Source organism: Anopheles darlingi, chromosome 3, assembly GCF_943734745.1.
Source record: "Anopheles darlingi chromosome 3, idAnoDarlMG_H_01, whole genome shotgun sequence".
Taxonomy (NCBI): domain Eukaryota; kingdom Metazoa; phylum Arthropoda; class Insecta; order Diptera; family Culicidae; genus Anopheles; species Anopheles darlingi.
Window position 1 is genome coordinate 35260438 of NC_064875.1, and position 22299 is coordinate 35282736.

Consider the following 22299-nt stretch of genomic DNA (forward strand, 5'->3'; position numbering starts at 1 on the left):
CATTGTGAAGGACGCTTTATCAACGAAACGTAAAATCATTTGTTTGGAAGCTTTGTTTGATTGCTGTGTACTCGATTGGCAGTTAGTAACAAACACACAGGGATAAAGCAAAAACCAGCCTTTAGGTGAAGTATACATGCTCCTTTTAGCTATGCTCACGACACCGGAGAAGTAAATGATGTTTGGCATTAACATAGGAATAGAATATGCGCAAAACAAACATTTATTTGAATCAATTTTTAATGTTAAAAACCTGTATATTTTCTATATTGCAAAAACCGTAGTTCCTATTTGCTATTCTCTATACCGGTGGCCACGGTCAAGCTAATCAAACTCTAGTGACCGAAACGATCCCTCGACTCCAAATAAATTGCTCGCATTTTTCGGTTTGCCTGGTCGTTTTCGCTCATCGTTACGATATTTGGCATCCTCAGAGAAAAAATCTCGATTGGCGATTAATTGCAGCCGCCAGTCTTCAATGATAGCATCCAATCGACCGCCGCTACCACCGTACTCTTCTGGTAGGTACTTTTTAGGAATGACCTTGTGCAGTGCCTCGAAGGATTCGTGCACCTGAATTCGTTCTTGAATTTTTTTGCTCAAAAACCCGTGAAACAATTTGTAGAGAGCATCGAAGCCGGACGACGGATTGATGAAGTGAATTCCTCTGGTCCGAATAGGGAATGCCTCGATAACCGATGTCATTTTTCTGTAAACACATGCAAGTGTTTAAACGAAACCACTTCCTCTTCTGTGACTCATGGTTAATAGCTTACTTGATGAATGTTGGGCTAAACTGCGACATACAGGCAAATGTTAAACCTCTCAGATCAACCAAAACCATGTGGCCAGCGATGATGGATGTGTCGTCGTTCACTAGCAACAGATCTGTGATCATGTAACATACTTTCATCACATCTACAATCGAGTAGGTCGAGGCGTCGTAAGCACCCATGCGTACCAACATGAATCGAGGTCCATCAGCCTCAAGGGTATACGGTAGAGGAAGGTTGACTCTGGATTTAAAAAACCAAATGATTCTATCGGAGATTACTTTTAAATCACGAATTTGCAATTTACCCGAACATCATGTAGGTTTGCAATGCTTCATTGCATGGATCACGGTTTTCGAAAAACTCAGGAATGGCCGTCTTAACGGTGTAGTAATTGTCCAGCTTTTCTTTTGTCTTCTCCAGACTGTACTTACAACCGCGTAAAAAGTTAACCAAAAACTGATCATCCGTACGTGGATTGAGGTGGGTCTGCTTGATTAACCACGAGCGCAGCGAAGCCAAGTCTTCAGGAATACGATTAGGCACCTCGTTCAACTCTTTCCGTGCCTTTTCTGCCAGTTCCGGTACCAACGTTCTTAATTGTGCCATAGTATTCTGATTTGCTGTTTACTCAGAGGAGAATGCGTTGCTCAAACTTTCGCAGCTAGACGACTAGAACATCAATGATAAATCCGGAATCGGTGTACAACCCGATGTGATGTCTGCTGTCGATGGCTTATCTACTGGCAGTAAGCGAACTCACGAACCAAATGTGAGGCCACCAGGTGCATGTGATAAATGGCAGCAACAAGATAAATAACACCGAACTGCGATACCTTATCTCTACGGTCGCCCATGCGACTGGTTTCGACAATGTCTAACGAATGTTGTTCACCCAGCCAAAGTGTTGTTTTTTTAAGTTTTTCTATTCTTTCAAAATGAACATATTTCTAGTAATTATTTCAATTTTGATCAGATCTTTCAATGGCGCACGTGAACGCCATTATTGGACTCCATATACACATGGGAAAAATGTTAGAAAAGGTCAAGAAAAAAATGAAATAGATGCCAATCTTAAGGGACCGTCATCTTGTGGAGCGATGGATCATTCGGTAGTGATTGGAATATAGCTTATATAAATTGTGGTTACATCCATGCGCCTCTTGCCTCCAATTCGATTGGTTACGCTCGCGTATCTATAGGGTACGAGTTAACATTGTTATCTCAAAACTAACAGTTAAACAAACGATCGTCATTATACAGCAAAAATTGCTGTTTCTATGGTTAAAAAATTGTTCTTTCTATGGCCAATGAAAATGTACACGCGAATAAATCAAAATTTATTGTACGTGAATTGAAAATCGAACTTAAAATAGCAGCACTAGATTATTCGGCGCACTATTGTTAAGATTAGTATAAAGAAAAACTTTCCTTGCGTCATATATCATCAACAATAAACTGGTTCGAAGTAAATCTTCTATGTTTCGAAGTAAATCTTCTATGGAAATGATAGTTTTGATTTTTTCTTGAGTGATTTTTTATTGTAAAAAACATCAATTATTATTGTTATATTATCGAGCTAAGAATTGAACCATGTTCAATATGTGTTTTTGTTTATCCAGTTTGCAGTAGTAGTGGATTGTGAGCTGTGATTGCGAAACAATACACACATATTCTTGGCAAGTTCTGCACAGTTATATTCTAAATGAACTATCTAAAAACTAGTTTTAAGTGAAAAACAGCTGGATAAAAACAATCGTAGCTTATGGAAGGAAATAAATATTGCACTGTAGTAATTGTTTGAGAATGCGCATCAATCTGTTGGCCGAATCCATTGGTAGCCGATTGTAACGGACGATACATCAGTATAACCCCGAAGGAAGATCTGTTACTTTCGAGCCTGCGATATTCGTGTGACTTCTGTTAGATTCACGAGTAATAGGTATTGCAGGGCCATTGAGCCCATAGCAGGTCCCCTGGACAGCTCCAGAGGTGGATCGTAGCTTAAAGTTAGGATTTCCTGTTAGCTTACTCGGCATAGCTCGCTTGGCTGCGTTAGACGGACCAGCAGTCATAAGCGATTTCGCGTATGCATTAGCTTTATTCAGTCGCTGCTCATTCGTCATTACAATATCAATCATGGAATCGATGCCATATGCTCCAAGTCGATCTAAATTTTTCGTCACTTTTTTTGCATCTAGAGCAGCTGTTATGTCCGGTTTTGGATGCTTCCCCGTATTGTTCATGTCAGTCATAAAGAACACACCATTGAATTGCTGAGGTGCTGGCTGTGCCACCTGCTGTTCTCTTTCGAGTGATTGTGCACGAAGCAACCTTAACTCTTTATCACGCGCGTCCATAATGACATTAAGAATGGCGCGATTAGAGTCTTTCGATTGCGAGACGATATGCCTATCACGAGTATGGTGATGATGCAACGGTACTAGATCGGTGTTGCCCGTCCCTTCCGCAGCCGAGCTGATAATGTCTGGACCGGGCAAAGCCATCGGAACAGAGTCAGGCTTGGCTGATACATCAACTGGCACCGCTACAAAATAGCTGCTTGCCGTACAGTTTTCTCCAAATGATTGCTTCAACTGTGTAGCTCTGTTCTCTTCGTCTTCTTCATCGAAAAAATCCACCTTGGTTTCATTGTTTGTCAAAAGCATATCATAACCGGAGCCTTCCCCATCCGATGGATTTGAAATCAAATGTGCCATTGAGCGTGTCTTGCGCGGTGGATGAGGCAACAGATTGACCGGAACGATCTCATTTTCGTTGTTAATCTCTAGGCTGTATAGTATTTGCTCAGGAATGTCATCAAGGTGGTTGTAGAGGACCTCATTCTGATCCGAAATTTCACGCTCTGCGTCGTTCACAATGTTCTGCAACTCCTCGATGACGTCATCGATCGTGTCGTTTGTGTCTTCCTCAGTGTTTCCACTTACTTCATGCGCTGGAGCAGTATTTTTCTGTGTTAATGATATGCTAAATTTGTGCGAACCTGCACTAGAATGTGCATCCTTCGCTGGGTACAATCGAGGTGGCTCGGGCGTTGATGATTGACCGGTCTCTGAGCTGCTGATTCCTTCATCGTCATTCTCCGAGGAGGTTTTTCGTTTTGGTTCAGGAGGTACTTGCCGAGGAAGAGCAACAGGGCGCTTTTCCAAACTAGAACTGTTTGAATTTTCATGAGAATCGCTATCAGTGGCTTTACTGTTGGTCCCCTTTAGACGTAGCACCTCTCGCTGCAATTCGGCGCATCGTTCTTGTAGACGCCGTTCCATAGTCGAAAGAACGCTCTTTTCTTCGTGCAGTATTTGTACTCGTCGCTCCAAAATCACTAATCGGCTTCGAACTTGCTCAGCTGAACGTGCCTGAAGCTGTAACTGTTCAATATCAATCCTTATGGCATCCCAACGTTTCACCTCCAAGCGTAGTCGCTCTAGCCACGGCGATGTTGAAGATATGGTCTTGCACATTTGTGATGGATCCAATCCGGCCTGGAAAAGTTCAGCCTGCAAGTATAGGCGGGTTTGTACGTTTTCAGCACTCTCAAGAAAGGTGTTGATGAATCTCATCCCGATTGCCTGTAGTTCTCCTGAGCCACCGCCACTGTTTAGCATTCCGACGAGCAGGCGAAACCGAACCGGTTCAGCACAGCGCAACCTTAGCGTTGACAGGGCCTCTGATACTGCCGTGTGACCATGCAACTGACTTCTTTGCGTTCCATCTCGCAGACCTGATTTGTCACAGGCAATCGTGAGCAGCTGTAACGCGACGATCCGTGAACGTATTCCGGTGCCTGTTGCCGCAGCAGCTAGCGGAAGTAATCCTATCGATGTCGTGCCCAAACGGGCTCCTGCCTCTGGACTTCTAGTGCAACAGATGCTTAAACATTGTCTAAAAATATATCAAACGTTAATGAACAGGAAAAAAAACTCGTTTGAAGAAAAAAGCAAGAATTAAGATAAAGAGTAATATCAAAAGCCTACTCACAAGCATGCCAACTCGTCTAGAAGTGCTCGACGTTGGTAGGATTGATTGTTCCGAGGTATACCGCCCGCAGGCATCGTTGTGGTGCCGTTTAAAGGAGCGCTTTGACTAAGTTGAACTGCACGTAACACTTCCAGCATCAAACTGACTCCATCCAACGGACTGGACACAAACTCCTGAACAAAACTGCGGAGAGAAACCATTATAAACATTTTATTTTCTGGGCATTACCAACAGTATGTACCAATATCTTTAAAATATGAAGATGGAAAGAGCGAGTGTTCTATACTTTAGATTACGAATAAATTTCGTTGAAAACCATAGGAATAAATTGCGTACCTTGGAAACGAAGCGCGAAGATCGGATCGTAGCTTTGTCAGCAAATCGGTTACGGAGCCGAATTGACGAAGAGACATCTCGCAATCCATTGACGCAGGGGCTGCAATCGTTGAACTACAGATAATCAATAAGAATATGCTAAAATTTTTCATCATGTCCATAAGTACTATAAGCAGTTACCGTCTTACCGATGATCTATGTTTTTGAGAGGTAGAGTATGTGAACGGATATGGGAGTTTTCATTTTTACTTTTTTCATTTTTTGTTGCCACTTCATTGGTGTTAATGTCGTAAATTGATTTAAAGCATCCATTTGATCCTCGACGACCATAATTTTTTAGCGAAAACACATAGTCCTCTGGATTAAAAACCGGTGGACGCTGGTTTTCTTGCTGTTTTACGAAGATAGATAGAATATAGGTTTTGATATTCTGAAACATTCGGTTTCATTTTCTTCTTAATTACCATACCTTAACATTGCTATTCCATTCCATCATTCCACCATTAAACTCTGGCTGCATACTTGCTGTGATGCTTTTCCCAATGTTTGGCGACATTTGATGTGAACAGTAGGATATATCACTGGTTGGGTAAAAAAGAGAAAATTCAGAATTTGTTTCTTAGATCAAATGGAAAACGTTAAAAAAAATGAGAAATATTTACGCTCCTACTATCAAAACTTGAAAAATCAAGAATGATGAATGAAGATTAGGTATGATAACGGTACTGAGCAAAGCAACTGAGCAAATGGAAAAAAACATAGTCACAGAAAAGGCAATACTTTTGCCATGAGCAAAAGTGTTATGTGAATTTAAGAGCAAGATGTTTTGACGATCTGATTTTTTTTACTAATACTATCACGGCAGCCTGTATCTGTATTCAAATCATTTCAACTGTTAATCCTTCAACAACTGCGATTACTTCCAATTGATACATATGTCGATAGTTTTATACAGCGTATACAAGCAAGGTGCAGCTAGTGTAGGTATTCAATAGGGTTTCCAGGGAAATGAAGAAGCGTAAAACATACTTTTGTTAATGAACGAAACGGAAGCATGGCATTAAACGGCATTGAGCCATTATACTTATGATGCCAACTTATTTCATTAGGCATATATTGGCTTATGGCAGCCAGACAATTGATCATTCCATGCAATAAAAAATAAATGCGCTCGTTTCCTCTACCTTTTGCTGTTGGAAGTCCAAAGATAATAGGGGCATGGTATATAAAAAAAAAAATAAAGCTTGGAACAGTTAATATTTGGCCGCTTTTGTTAACTCATTGCAGCGCGCCTAGTGGTCACATTGCCGTTCCGTTGACAGCGTTTTAATCATTGTAGTCTGTTTATTTAGTGGTAAAATTTTTGTCAAAATTGATCTATGCCTTCAAAAGTTATCGCCGATGGAACGCAAAGGGAGAAAAAAAAATCTGCACACTCACTGTAAAAATTGGATTTGGCTGGAGAAAACACCTCGAAAGTCTTGAAATTATCAAATTCAACTCAAAATACCGTATGTAAACTTTAGTAGGGGACTTTTACCTTGATTCTAGGAAAATAAAACAGCCGAAATGTGTAACGAATGCCCGATTCTGCAAACAAAATTGAATCAACACTCCTGGGATCTCTCAGCGTGATTCCACCAAGAAAAACTCACGACAGTCGACATAACAGTTCGGGATATATTTTTAAAAGAAATTTTAAAGTCATAAAAGCTAGAAAATAGTCAAATAGGGCACTAGAGCGCAGCTTGATTGGCCAAATCCGTGCTAGGAAGCTGTATGAACAAGAGTTGACCGAATTCAAACCATGCATTTCGATGGACGATGCAACAAACGTAAAAATGCATTTCGAAAAATACCGGGCAAAAAAATTACCTTACCAATCATCGAGGGAATGGTTTAGGAAGCGTTTGGTTTATTTACGGAGGTAAATTTGCCCTTAAGATGATGATTTGGCGTGGGATTTGACATTGTGGCGATAAATCAAATGTTTTCACCATTAGGGCTACTTTCATTCGAAATTTGTTCCAGAAAAGAGTGTCCACAGAAAAGGATTTTGTTCTTCATTCATCCACCAACGATCCTGTGTAAGTTTGGCATGATTTAGGTTGCTGTGCTTGCCGAAGGTATGGCGTTTATTTTTTGTATTCAAATAGATCGATTTCATAGGGAAAATTATCAATACCAAAAAATGTCTGGATTTTCGTTCTATCGATTTCTGTTTGATAATTATCATAAGGAAACTTAAAAAGTATATCAGAAATGTATAAAAACCAACTAAAATGAGGGTGACGTGCAACAGGAGGACAAATGATGTGACCTACAGTACTGTGCAAATATTTTTGGGTGATATCAAAGTAAAAGTTGAAAAAGTCATATAAAAACTAATGAATAATTTGCATCAATATTTCTTATTAAAGGCAATAAGAAAACCTACAAAATGACACCTTTCTTTTCTTTATACGTCATTTTTTGGCAGAGATATGACCTATTTTGTGCGGCCAAGTATTAACTGTTCCAAGCTTTAGGGGCATGGATCTGGGCATGGTAACAACATCATCTAATAACATACTGCCCGGCCAGTTATACGTGTGTTACGATATGTTATAATTATTTCAGTTATTAATTTATCCTTGAATAGTACATTAACACGAAGTAAAAATAGTATTAATTGTCGATGCGACAGAAGTTAAGCAACTTTTAAGAAAACACCGAAGTATGCACTGGAGAGGAATGGTTGTCATCCAATGTTTTGAAATAATATCAAATCAAGTAGACTGTGAAGTGGAAAGCCGATGCAAAAAAGGGTATTAATTTGTCTTAAAAGTACTGATCTTTCTCAACGTCACTAAATAGGCACTGTTTATAAAATAACATATAAAAGAACATAACGTATAAGCCTTATAACATAACGTGATGAATTGGGGAAGTGATAAAAACTGTTTTCTTCAACTGCGATAACCAACATAGAACTCACACTTTACGTATAGAAGCTCTCGAGACAACAATGTATGGACCATACATTTGGTTAATATAATCCATGTCGAGATTATTTTCCATAATACACTGAAATATTAGCTTCCAAGACTGCACATTACACTTCTTAACGAAACTGCGAACAGAAACTAAAAAGCTACGCCGAAGCTGTTCGTTCAGCCACTGGATACCTAGTGGACCTCTTGAGTTGTTTACGAAGTTTCATTGTCTGATCCGAGTATACCATCAAACATGCAAGACTATCTCAGGGAGGGAGTATTGAATGAATCCTTCGATCGATTATTATCGATCTTGTGTTGTGTGTGGTTCGGTAGAGTGCGATCTTCAATGATTTTACGCCCACCCTCGAACTGCAGCAGTTCTATTATACAACACTTTTTTGTTGATTAGTCTATAGGGGTCATCAACGAAAGCGACTCCATTCGTCGAGGCCTGCTGCGTATAAGTAAATAGCATTCGATTGTCAGACCATTTGGCGAACCAGTTTTTCATAATACAATGATGAATAATTGGAACAAGCGATTGAAACTGCGACGTTTTCCATTTGAAGGCTCAAGGCTGTAAATGCAATTTGAAGGTGTGTAGGTAAAGTGGAGTATGTTATTGTGAAATGGGGCGGAGAGTTTGCTTTTAGAAGTTAAAGGTGGCCTTTAACAACTTTCGCAACATTTCACATGTTCCATGCGCACTACTTTTCTACATTGTGCTCTGTAGCTCTCTTCACTATCTTAAATTTTGGTCGCATTTTTGCATTTCCATATTGCATTTCCTAGGAAATTCGGTGGGCATGTATACCTATCGACGTATAACATGAATTTAATTGTTTCCTATATATTATGTCAGGATATAACATAATACATTTTCAGTTGGAGATAATTGCATAAAACGCTTTTGAAATCGCGTCGAATGCTTCTGCAGTAGAAGACAGACATATCGAGCAAGCAGAAGAAAATCATCTTTCTATGTTTCTCGTTGCATTTTCAGTCTCTACACCATCAGCATCTCCTTCGCATTACTATGGTTGTTGCAGTCAGTTTGATGCGATAACCGAACTGAATCGAGTGATTTCAAGAAATGCAATCAAGAAGCCATAGAGAGATCGCTACCTCTCATCGATGAAATGCATTAATTGGGTGAAATGTTGCCTCAATTCGGAGAAATAACTACAATTATGAATAAAGTTTCGCATCCGGAACAGAAGAAAGCGGCAGAGAGCGTTGATAGGAATAGTTCGTTGTAGCGATACCATGTGATTGACCTCCTATCAACCGTATCGAGGCGCTTTCTAGTTGATCATTCAAACCACTTATCGATCTAAATTTGCAACAGCGATACACGACGTAACACATTGAGTTACAAAGCAAGCTAAATCTATAGATGAGCTTCCGAATACCTATGCGGTCATTAAATTGATGTAATACCCCATCATAGTCCTCCTTGCGGTGTTTTAGTTATAAATAAAATTGCAGACATAATGTGAAAAGTAGTCATCATTGACATTCCACTTGCGATTAATAGAAATAACGGGAAAATCGAATAAAAAAATAATCCAATCATATGCATGCATTTTAAATGATTTAAGATTTTATCGAGACTTCAAACAATGCTAGTTCAGTTTGCTTCCTGCAGTTTATATCTTTGTTGACACACAAGCCTTTGTAGTTTTTTGTCATACAAAATCGTAAGTTCGAAGTTACTTTCATGTGGAAGTGTGGAAGTAACTTTAATTTCATTTTTCAAAAATCAATCCTTATTTTTTACACATGTTGTGCTTCTGTTTTTCTTGGTTTTTTTTTTCACATTTATGCATTTTTCTTAATTGAAAATCGTCAAAAATATCATAAAATCGGAGTGAACTAACAAAGATAAATCAATCACAGTGCATCTATCTATTTCGGGATGTTTTTCTTTTTAATTTCGTTTAATTTCTTCCAATGCTGTCCAATAATATGAGCCTAGAGAATTGTAGGAAAGATTCAACCAATATGACCGCAATAAGTTGCTGTGTTGATCATTCGATGAACAAACTACAACCGTTCTCGAATAACGGAAGGCACACATAACACAGGCACCGTTATTTCCACCTGATCCTCAACGTACTCCGGCACTTGAGGACTAGGAATGGAGCAAGATGGAATGTGGAACGCGATTTGGCCGTCCACAGACACGCTTCAACATCTAAACTCTGTATCCAGCAACCGAGGATGGATACGGGAAGCCAACAGAGTGCGTTTAATCAATAATTTGATATGACTATCTTGGCTTACAAATGACAAAAAAGATCAGCATCCGAAATCTGGTAGCTCAAATTACGAATCATCATGACTGTGTAATAATGAATGAATTGGTGCACAAGACTTTCTTTACTTCTAGGTAATGAAGAGAGCATTTATATAATTCTATTTTTTTTTAAAATGTTGTATCAATGTTTATATGTTCGATTCGCCGATGTTTATATGAAGCATTCGTATCCATTCCCTCATATTAATTTATTTATAACGGTAAATTGAAAGGCACAGTGATTCTTTGTTCAACCCCAAGCTATGGGCCGTGCAGAAACCGGCGAAGTAACGCTAGGTTTGGTTGGATAGTTTGAATGTAGACCTCAATCAAGCCATCAGCCTGCTTTCTCCTGCCTCTTGCGTCTGGGAGTAACGGTCATTTCTATATACACAACGCAAGCGCTACTACACGTTCTCTTAGTATACAGTAATGGAAGAAGAATAAGACCACAATCGTTCAAAAAACACATAAGGCCTGTTATCAAATTTGAAATTTTCTAACAATTTCATTGATTCATTCATTCATTTCAAGCACTTATCTTTTATTCTTCTTGTTTAGAATCATTGTATAGAATTGTATAAAGAATTTAGAACGGTATAAAGATATAAAGAAAAGGAAGCTAAACTTTTCTATTAACACTTATTATTTCACATACTGTACTTATCTAACACTAACGCATCATAATTTCGAATTCATAGTCAAATGGATCTCCAAGGTCAATGTAGCGCTTTACTTTCGCCACTTCATTTGCAAATTGCAGCGTTGCATATGTTTCATCGTTTTGAACGATTTCACTATGGTTTCATCCAATTTCTCATCAGCTTTCGAATTCCACTCGAGTGTAACAGGAATCATACCATACGTTTTTTAATGGTTAAAGCCGATAATCGTTTGGGACACGTATGCATTTTGTAACACTGCACATTAACCCCTGTCGCTCAAATCAGTACACATTTGACAAACATTCTAATATCCTCCTTATGGAACAATTGCACATGCCGACCGGTTTATCAAGCCTCAGGAGTGTTCATAAATAAAATGATAAAAAGAAAAATATATCTCCAAATTGTCTGTCTAACATGTTCCGTATAAAAGAAGTTCTTTTAATTAATAGTAATTTGATTCCACTTCAAACCCCCTTTTCCCTATGATATGTCTATTCAATTTATTCTTATACTTAATATAATTCGATCAGTAAAGTTCTTGCAGCAAATAATCTCCTCGTTTACTTAGCGCGTTTGTGGAATGGCGAGGTTTATGGTTCGTCGTACCGCCACACTTTCACTATGACGGTAAATGTTAGATGCTAGTTGCTACATATTTGCTCATTACCATCCTTTTAGAGGGTAGTTTCTCCGCAGACATGATGAGGTAGTGAATAGAAATCGTAACGAGTAAATGTTTGTGACTAATGAGAAAAATGCTTTGCTTTCTTTCCGTTCGTACTTTATGCTATGTACGTCTAACGTACGTCCGTTATTTTTCGTTTGTTTGATTCTGTACCAGCTAGTGTTGTTATTTGAGGCCACAATCGTTTTAGCAACCATCACATATGAATATTAACACTCAATAGTAACAAAATGTAGACAATGCTACAGAGTAGAGTTACAATTCATGTTGTATTCAATTGCCTCTTAAACTTTGCATCTTGAATGGTTACTGTCTAACATTTTCGATCACCATGTCTTTTCTGAGGTTATCTGATAATGCTTTTTGATTTCGTTTCCCTGCCCCTATGCAAGCCTCCCTATTGGGAGAACGGTAATGTAAACATTTTGAGAACATTTACATTTTTCCCAGAAATCGGTATAGAAAAATGCCTTCATTTCCACTACCTGCAGCACTCGAAATACAAACAGTAATGAAATCATGATTGTAAGATTAATAGGAAAAGCCTACTATTTCCAAGGAATTTGACACGGTTCACCCAACTATCTCACCGTTACTCGTGTCTTGCCAGCATTTGCAAAGACTAGAAGTAAGTTCCGGTTCTATCTTTGCTCCCGGTATTCATTTCCAGGTTGAATCACCGGAGTGCAGCGAATTGCTACCGTAGTGATAATGTTTTCAATATTCTTTTCTCACAATTGTTTTCCTTTTGGGTTTCCAGCCATTAAAAATGTTTTCCATTGCAAAATTGGATGCCGTTGGCTGAAGCTGGTTTTGTGTATAAGGAAGCCTCATAATCATGGTCCCACGCTTAATGAAGCAACTTGCTTTTCTGCCTTCCGGTGAAACATCTGCTGAAGATACAGAACTGTAGAAAAGGTGCAAATGACCTGTAGCAAATCTACTTATGAGAATTCTGGTTTTTCGATATTCTTTGCGAAAATTGAATGAACTATGGTCATACGATTAGAGGCTGAACAGAAGAGTCAAACGCGCACCGTAGCTTAAAGTTGCAGCATTCACATTTTAGCATTTATAACCGTAAAAAAATCCTAGTAAATCGCTTATTCCCCTATTTTGAAGAAATATTTGCTCTTTTTCGCGATTTATATGACGTTAACGATTTTTTTTGCAAAATAGGTTGTATATACATAAAATTAATTTATATTTCAGAAGAGTTCTGGTTTGTTTTCGCTTTTAGACCAATAAGTTATCGATCGTTCATTTTCAATCATGACGCAGCGCAGGTGCGACTTGCCACATCTTTCCATTGAAAAAACCGGCCCGAACAGCCACGCAGACTATCGACACGGACTGTAAAACGATTAAGTAACGGATCCTACATGCTTCATCTTAACCGGCTTCCCAAATGGGGTTCTAGCCCACTATACGGCATAGCATTCGTTTTTTCTTTTCATTTATCTCTCCTGTTTTCTTTCTTTTATTGTTCTCTAACTTCTCCTCTATACGAATATATGTTCGCTATATGTTATATGCTCTTTGGGGTCAATTTACAAAATTTTAAGGGTTCATTTACCGGTAAATTGACATACAGCTTAAGTTATTTGATTGAAGTTGTTGAATTGATTTCCTAAATTATTCAATACTATGACTGCCAAATGACACCAAACTTTTGAAAAAAAATCTTGTAAAACTGTTTTTCTGCTCTTTCACGAGTAATCTCAAATATGAAAGCAATTTACTTACATTTTTTCACATTACACTGAAATAATAAATTAAGTTTTATCACAGCAGTAAAACGCTGTAAGGCATCCTGTTAGTCGATCAGTTTGTTTTATATTGTATTGAAAAATATTAAAATCTCATTATGAAAGTTTCTGGTAGTGGTTTTGGCCAACAAAAGTTGAGGGTCGTAAGAAAAACTGCACATGCACGCAAAAGTAGAAGATGGCCTGCGCAGGTTTGGTTTTGCTTCGTTAACTGGGTTTTCTTTCCGTTCATGTTCGGTACTCATTTCAATCCGGTCTCATTAAAGGCCTGATCTGCAGTGAAGGTGATCGTAAAAACATCTGTTCATTCGAACTCGAGTTCCTACTTGGGAATCCGATTTATGTTAAGATGATATTTAACGTGAAAGTTAAAACTTCCGCAACCCAGTGCTTGAGCAAGTGTTGAAAAGCGTTCAGTGTCAAAAGGCTCAAATTGAATAGCGGGCCAACATCGTTTTTCGAAATGTTGGCTACTCTTTAATCTCTACTCTCATCGATTTAATGATTGTTTTTGCAAAGTATCAAGTCAATGTAATTTTGTATATTCTTGCTTTTTCAAATTTATATATAATCGTCGCACTTTACACTAATTTTACTCGCACTCATGTCCTGTTATCCTGTCTAAAGAATGCACTACACCGTTACTTTTAAACACGCTCATCCAACATGGTGGTGGTGATACACTTCATTTCCTTTTTCTGCGTTATCGGATATCGGATATCACCCATCACCCATCGGCTAGGTATATAGGGTAAGGGTAGGTCAATGCGTCATGGTATACATCGTTCCAAATGTAGACAATTGACAAAAGAGCACGTGCTTAATGTTCATGCCATGAGCCTGTCTGGTAGTATTTCATAGAAAAAAAAAACTTGTATCCATAATATCATTATATTGCTTCTGTCAATGAAGTTAGTCAAGTAAATAATACGTTAATTGGAGCTATGGCATCAACTATGTTTTTAAAAGGCGGAAGGCAGATATTACAGGAAACTAGCGTTACGTAGTCGAGAGTCCGTTGACTGATACAATTTTCGTTGGTGTGTTATGCATATGCAATGGACGCGTTCGCCTTGATTAAGAAAAGCAATACTACAACCATACTTGGTGCTTGTATTACGAATCTGTTTCTTTTCGGAACGTAAAAATAAAGGAAGTAGGAAACGAAGAAACAATTTTCTTAACATCAAACGTTCGAAAATGGTCGTGGCATTGATTAGTCGGTTAGTTAGTGAAGCATAGCTTTCGCTGCTTCTGTGCGTTGCAGTCTATTTTCCTCCTACATAAATGGGACTTGTTGCCACCTAGGCAGAATTGTACGGGTGTATGATTCGTAGAAGCCACGCACTAAATTGTTATGCGATCGCGGATTTCCCAAAGCACAACAATGCACACGGAAGAAGTGGTCGGTTATGGAAAATGCAAACTTATGCGGTAGGAGCTGAGTCGATGCCAGAGAAGTGGGTACTAAACCGCAAAAAAGTAGCTACATAATAAGTACCAACAGGAAGGAAGCCTAAAGTATCGCGTTACGTTTCATTCCATCCTTCGATTTAACATGTTCTTATACTATGTTACTCGTCTAACAACAAGGGAATCAAAAGTGAGAAGAGTTGAAGGCATCATCAGTACCGTATACTGTATGTTTCAAAATCATCCAAGGCGCATATAATGAACTCCAATAGCGGCTATTCGAGGGAGGTGATGGATTTGGGGCATGTTTCTACGGAATTTGAGCGGTTATTTTCAAGGCGGGCGGAAATAGGTTTCAATCGTGAATGACTTGGTAACGACGTTCCACCCGATACACTTCGTTGCGTCCAAAACCGATAGGCTAACTATCTACGAAACTTCGTAAGCGTTGCACACTGTAAACTTAGGTATTGCCCGATCTTCAATGACGACGTTTCGAATTGTATTTCCTTTTTCCGCTTTCCAAACAGTGTATATTGACAACACAGAGTAAAAGAAATATTTCTTGCTATACTACTAGAAGCCTAGAGCACTTACCCATCACAATGTGATCATTATATGTTTTCAAAAAATCATGTTTGAACAAAACTCAACCTTTTTAAATATGATATCTAGAAAATTGTTTGCACTGATCAAGCAAACTTTCAAATTGATTGAATGTAAATGGCATGAAAATTCGCAAACATTGGCTTATGTACAAAAAGAAAACGGCAGATAAAATATGAATTACTGACTCATCTTATTAACCTGGTCACACAAAACTTCCAACCATTACCATTTTATAATTTGCACAAAATTCGTCTGTGCCGTAGATGAATGACCCTCGTTAGTATACCCAGATACTGACTAATTAAAATTTCACTTTGATTATTATCATTGAAGCTTTTAACCCTAGCTAAAGGGAAGATTTTCTCTAATGGTTTTCTTTTCAACATTCCGTTTATTAGCTGAATTTCAACCATTAAATTTCATTTATATTTTTTTCTTTATGTTTCGAGTTAATTTTAGTAGGCAGCGACACATGAACCGTAAACTCAAAATGACATGCCAAAAAATTAACGCTTGCCGCGTACATTTTGAGTTTACCCTACAGTTTACGATATGTTTACGGATCGCGTGGCTTGTGAGGGTATTGAATATAATGCCAATACTTATTATCCTTTGCATTTTGCTCACTAAAATTTCTCCTTAAACATTTTATAAAGCGTTATTCAAGCAACAATAATGTAGACCTAACACAAAAAAATGTATATCAATTAAATACATTACCTAGTAAATTTGCCTGGTGTGTTGCTAGCAGATAACTGTTCAGTTTTTTTTCACATAAATAGAGTTAGCAGCAAATATGATTAGGCAGGCAGCAATTTGTTCCGCGAATAGTATTATTCATAATTATTGGCATTAATACACATGTTCTATTTAATTATTAGTTCTTTTCCCTCGAACATTTGAATTAGGATGCATAGTCTTGTAAAAACTTCATTTCATTTTAATCATACTTCACTTAATTTCTTAAACAACTGAACTAAGTTGCGAGATGAACACTTATTTTGTGATTATTCCTATCTGCGCGAATCAATAGTATTATCACTAACAATAAAATCGCATAATATGCATTTATGCTATCGCAGAGTAGATAGGATTTTCAAGAGTCACTGTACACTTGTTCGGATTGGGCAATCCTTCTTGTTTTACGCTTCGAGCTGGTCTGTTAGAACAGCAGCAAACACTTCGTTTATTTTTGAGTTTAACTAAATTTTGCACAAACACATTACGCAGACATCATTTTACGATTCTTGACGACCGCTCGATAGTGGAAAAAATGGGTCTGTAACTAAAATTTGTTTTGGTCGCGAGCGACTGTATTTCACTACGTTCACTGAAAAGCATTAACACCATAGTTCTCAATAATCCATAAGTTATAATATATATATATGTATATAAATCTTCAAGCCTACACAAAACACACCTCAAACCTACAGCTTAGCAGTATAAACTATGAGTGCGACACATTATCTGGCTTCTCTAAAGTTATCACTAGGAGCAGAATGTAACCTTCGTGAGGCCTTTCTCATATCAACTAACCTGCTACACTTAGGATACCTATAGTCATTATTGAGCTCTGTGATTACTAAGCAACGTATACCTCGGCAACGTTTCGACAACTAGATGTTGAGCGTAAAAATGATCGTGGAAAGGTGGCACAGCTCGTACAATCTCAAAATTATCTTCGTCGGAGCAGGAGGGCTCTCTCACATTCGCTTTCTCCATCTCTCCTACATATTGCAGGTTATTCAATCTGAGCTTCGCGTTTCCCGTGAGCAAGATTTTCCAATGGCTAGTTATTTTCTCAACGATTTACGCGGTGAAGCAGAGCAATGGCGGAGAGCCACAAGACGCAGAGAGCGTATTAGCAGGTTTGAAAAGGGTATTTCGATGCTCGCGATCAACATGAAATGCAAGCGACAATAATATTGTCATGAAGCCGGCCGCTTTGAAGTGCTGTCAATGTCATGAACGTAATATTTTTACGTTGAACAACTTTTTGTTTTAGAATGAGAAAGTAGGTGTTTCGCCACATGAAAAAAGGTATTTTTTCATTCTTTACTTTAACGATTTTTTCATTAATTAATTTCTTTTCGAAAGAATTTAAACCTTTTAAAAGCCTTCCTTACCCTTATTACTACCCTTTCCTTTTATTTAAAGCCCCCCCCCCCCCCCCCGCCTTCTGCCCCCGATGGTAGGAGGGATTTTTACGAGAAAAAGTACCAAAACTCATCATCCACCCCTACCTCCTCTTTTTCTTAAACAATTATTAAAGTTCTGCTGCAAAATACCAAAAACATAGATGCAGTGTATGTTTTTGGACCATTTATTAACCCTTTGAGTATTGTTGTGCGACAGATTGCATACTTATAGGGGTTTTTAAACTTTTTGCAGGCTAACGAACCTGGCCATGCTTAGCGTTAACTTCGAATAAACTCACCGTAAACGTAAAAACGGCTTTATTTCCTGAGGTATCAAATGCTTTTCGCACAGGGCACATTGTAGCATCGCACGCCCTTGTGCCCAATGCATCCGGGCCAAGATACGTTCCATCATATAGACATAGAAACCGATTTGCCTCATTGATATGCAGGATAAATTTCTAGAGCTGTTAATCCTAGAGGCTACAGGTTGCCTTTGAGATTGGGGACTTTGGCTAATGACTTCACCGATGGTATGTGTCCTGGCGGTATGCTGGCAGACACTGCGGGAAGTCGAGTTAAAAGCGGAACGGTCGGTATACTGCATCTATGTACGCGGTTGAAAGGTGGATGAATGGACGCGATCTGATTGTCGTACACTATACACCTGCGCTGGTACATGTTACCTCATCAAAAGCCCATCCAAGAAGCATCGGTTTATAAGCGATAAGCTATCCTCAAGTGAGGTTGACCTTGAAGGTCAATCTGAAGTACGCGTCTAATAAAGCGAGGAATTCTTTTGAGGCATGCTGACATGCTGGATGGCTTAGAAGAGACTAATAGGTACGGGGACACATCGCCTCCCCCTAATTGATCCATGGATGAAATCACAGTGAGAACAATATTTGCTAAAAAACTAATACATACATCTCATCCGATTTACATAACTTTAGGGGATACCCATTTCAAAATTTTGCCGTTGGATAACCGATAGAATGAGCCGGACACAGAATCACATGTGGAAGCGGTACTTAACCCTGTTCCTCAGGACGCGCGTTCGCTGGTTATTTCGCGGGTTATTTTAGGGATTATCTCTAACGGATTAAGGGAGCCTTCAACTTCAGCAGTTCTAATAGTGCTTGCTGCAGCTCTGTCTGCTGCAGTACTGTCTTACAATGAGTGAGGGCGATAGTAGGGTAGCAACATCCCCATTAGCAGAAGGTATATGCAACCGGGTCTATTAACGCTTAACAGACCCGTCGCCAGAACAGTTTCGGGTCTATTAAACAATAATAGACGCGGTTGCATACATTTTGCATACGGGATGCTACCGCTTTTTGAATAAAACTATGATATTGACTACCCCATTGACAAATGTATGCACATTTTTTTTTCGGTTAGCAAAATTTTGTTACTTTCTTATTTTTGGCGTAGGGTAGGAGGAGCGATGGGGGGGGGGGGGGGTTACGGAGAGAATTGAAACAATCCGACTTACCTTTGAGCACTTGAAAATCGAGTCCGTCGAGCGTAGCTCAAATACTTTCGTTGGACTTCTTCTTCACAATAACTACAACTACATGATGAATGCTGTGACCCAGCGATGCTCGACCGATCATCTATATCGCTGAGGTTGAAATCTGTATCAAAATTATCATCGAAACTAACTTTTGAAACAGATTTCAAGGGAGATCTGTAAAAAAATTCAGTGAGAATCAGTATATACGATACTACTTGAGCATTTAGCGTTACAGTGGAAATAAGACATTATGACCAATTTCTATAGCCGCTCATATTGTATTGATTTTTTTTATTTCATCTACTTCTTGTTTTAAATACACTTATAACTAAATAGATGAATGTTGTTTTTAACTCAATTATAAGATACACACACAGCCTACTTTCTAGTCGCACCAATTATCAAATGTGATGCAATATTTAGCGTGCTGGTTACATTCTGTCAAGAACGTACCGGAAATAATCGATTTAAATCTGACTGGGCTATCGGATCAAGTTAAAAAATTGCTGTAAACAAACGGGTTGACGGATTTCGCTCAAATTTTGCACAATAGTTAAGGGCAATTGTATCATCCTAGGAAATAAAGCTTAACTTGATCCGACAGCCCAGTAGGATTTAAATCGACTATTCCCGGTACTTTCTTGACAGAATGTATGATTCAAACCCTTATAGACATTGATAATAGAAATAGAAATTGATAGAAATTGATTGATAATCCCCTGTTGGCCATTCAACCATGTTTTAGAAATAATTGTTTTGATGTTTTCTCAAGACCCAATATGTCATGAATGCCTTCAATTCATGTAAGGTTATTGTGTAAATTTCTAGATATTTTCCGCTGGATATAGGTAAAAAATGTGAGCTGGACATTAAAAAAGGTTCTTTAATGATGATTAACTATGATTTATCAGCTTGAATTAACCGATTACATGGTCTTGATAGAAAAATAAAATTTTAGACGGTTCTCGGTTCTGAATGATGCCAGACATGCATTGGAGCAAAGCCTGAATGATGGACAGCATAAAGAAACTTGGCATGCTTGTTAAGGATGAGAACTGTAAAAAAAACTCCAAATGATCGATCGAATTAAAAAGCAGAAAACATATTGTTGCAATTTGAAGAAAATATTCAAGGTTTCATATGTTCAAAACAATATCAAATAGAGTAGTAACATACCCATGTTTTTAACTTTAAAGTTGTTCGCCAGAGAATAACAAAAAACTGACTGCGGCGGTGCAAACGACTATGAGTGGCTACAAAAACGGTCATTTTTCAATTGTACTCTTCAATCGTACCATTCTGGAAAAAATACTTACTTTTTGTTTTTGTGATCTACATTATCCACTACAACATTCCAAGTTCGGTGGATAAGATATAGTAAGAACAACATACGAGAATTCTCAGGATTGGATTGTCGACTGCAATTTGCTGGTGCATATGCTTTTGTGCTAGATCTAAGATCATTATCCTCAAAATAGTTATTTGTGCTTGCGTTTAAGTATAGCGGATGTTTGTTTTCCGTATAGCACGTATAATTTGTTTGCGATTCATTGTTGCTTATTATGTTACCCATCGTTATCTTTATAAATTGTTTTGTTTAGTTTTCTCTCTGTTCTTCTTTTTCGGTTGCTTTTCTATTTCATTCTACAATGTCTGTTGGAAAATTGCAATTCTTGCATCAGTTATACTTGTTTGATATTTTCCCGCCACTAGATCTTTGATTAACTGTTGTACAGCTAACTTAGAAAATCCTACAATGAAATTAAGAAACTGGAGAAAAAATCATATGAACGAGCAATTGCCCCAGCTTCAACCTTAAACACATAAATAAATTAATATATTAAGGGACAAAGGAAGGATTATTACTCTTATTAAGGCTTTGGGTTACAGTGTTTATTCGTTACTTGACGAGGTAAGGGTGTAAACATCAATTCATCAATTATCTTTTGAGATGTCAATCCAATCCGAAAACTGACTTGCTGATTTGTAATTAGTAATTAGCAAAATGTTCTTCTTTTTCATTCGTCTATTTTTATTTTTTTCTGTATATGTTAATGTACGTTTGATAGCAAATTAGGCGACATGATGATGAGCCATGATTATAAAGCATGGAACAGTTAATATGTGGCCGCTTTTTTAATCATTGCAGCGCGCCTAGTGGTCACTTTGCCATTCCGTTGACAGCATTTTAAACATTGTAGTCTGTTTATTAAGTGGTAATTTTTTTTTTTGTCAAAATTGATCTAAGCCCTCAAAAGTTATCGCCGATGGAACGCACAGGGTTAAAAAAAAGTCTGCACACTCACTGTAAAATTCGATTTAACTGAAGAAAAAAACCGCGAAAGTCTTGAAGTTTCCAAACTCAAATCAAAATATCATATGTAAACTTTAGGGGCTTTTACCTTGATTATAGCAAAATAAAACAGCCGAATAAGTCTAACAAATGCCCGATTCTACAGACAAAATAGAATCACAATCCTGGAATCTCTCAGCGTGATTCCGCCAAGAAAAACTCACGACAGTCGACATAACGCTCGGGAAATATTTTTAAAAGAAATTTTAAGGTCTTAAAAGCTAGAAAATAGCCTATTTGCTATTTAGCACAGCTTTATTTCCCAAATCCGTGCAGGGAAGTTGTATGAATAAGTGTTTGCAACACTTCTTTGTTTGGTTGAACGAACATGCATTTGGATGGACGATGGAACACACGTAAAAATGCGTTTCGAAAAATACCGTGCAAAAAATTCACTTTGCTAATCATAGAGGGAATCGTTTAGAAAGGGTTTGGTTTATTTACGGAGATGAAATTGCCCATTAGATGATGATTTGGCATGGGATTTCCCATTGTGACGACAAATCAAATGTTTTCACCATTGGGGCAACGTTCCTTCGAAATTTGTGCAAGAAAAGAGTGTCTACAGAAAAGGATTTTCTTCTTCATTTGTCCACCAATGATACTGTGTAAGTTTGGCATGATTTAGGAGGCTGTTCTTGCCGAAGGTGTGGCGTTAATGTTTTGTATTCAAATAGATCGATTTCATATCAATCCACAAAAAAGTCTGGATTTTCGTTCTATCGATTTCTATTGAACGATTATCACAAGGAAACTTAAAAAG

The 22299-nt window shown here is 38.0% G+C and overlaps 1 protein-coding gene across 1 annotated transcript; it reads right to left on the reverse strand.

Annotated features, from left to right (window-relative positions):
- Positions 1 to 303: 303 nt before the first annotated feature.
- LOC125958010 (uncharacterized) lies at positions 304 to 20973 on the reverse strand. Its single transcript, XM_049691104.1, has 9 exons — positions 20500 to 20973; positions 19163 to 19357; positions 5578 to 5689; positions 5297 to 5499; positions 5109 to 5222; positions 4773 to 4955; positions 2806 to 4676; positions 1081 to 1396; positions 304 to 598 (listed from the first exon to the last, which is right to left on the reverse strand). The coding sequence occupies exons 1-9, from the start codon at positions 20754 to 20756 to the stop codon at positions 325 to 327; spliced, it is 3525 nt and encodes a 1174-aa protein (XP_049547061.1). The 5' UTR covers positions 20757 to 20973; the 3' UTR covers positions 304 to 324.
- Positions 20974 to 22299: the final 1326 nt, after the last annotated feature.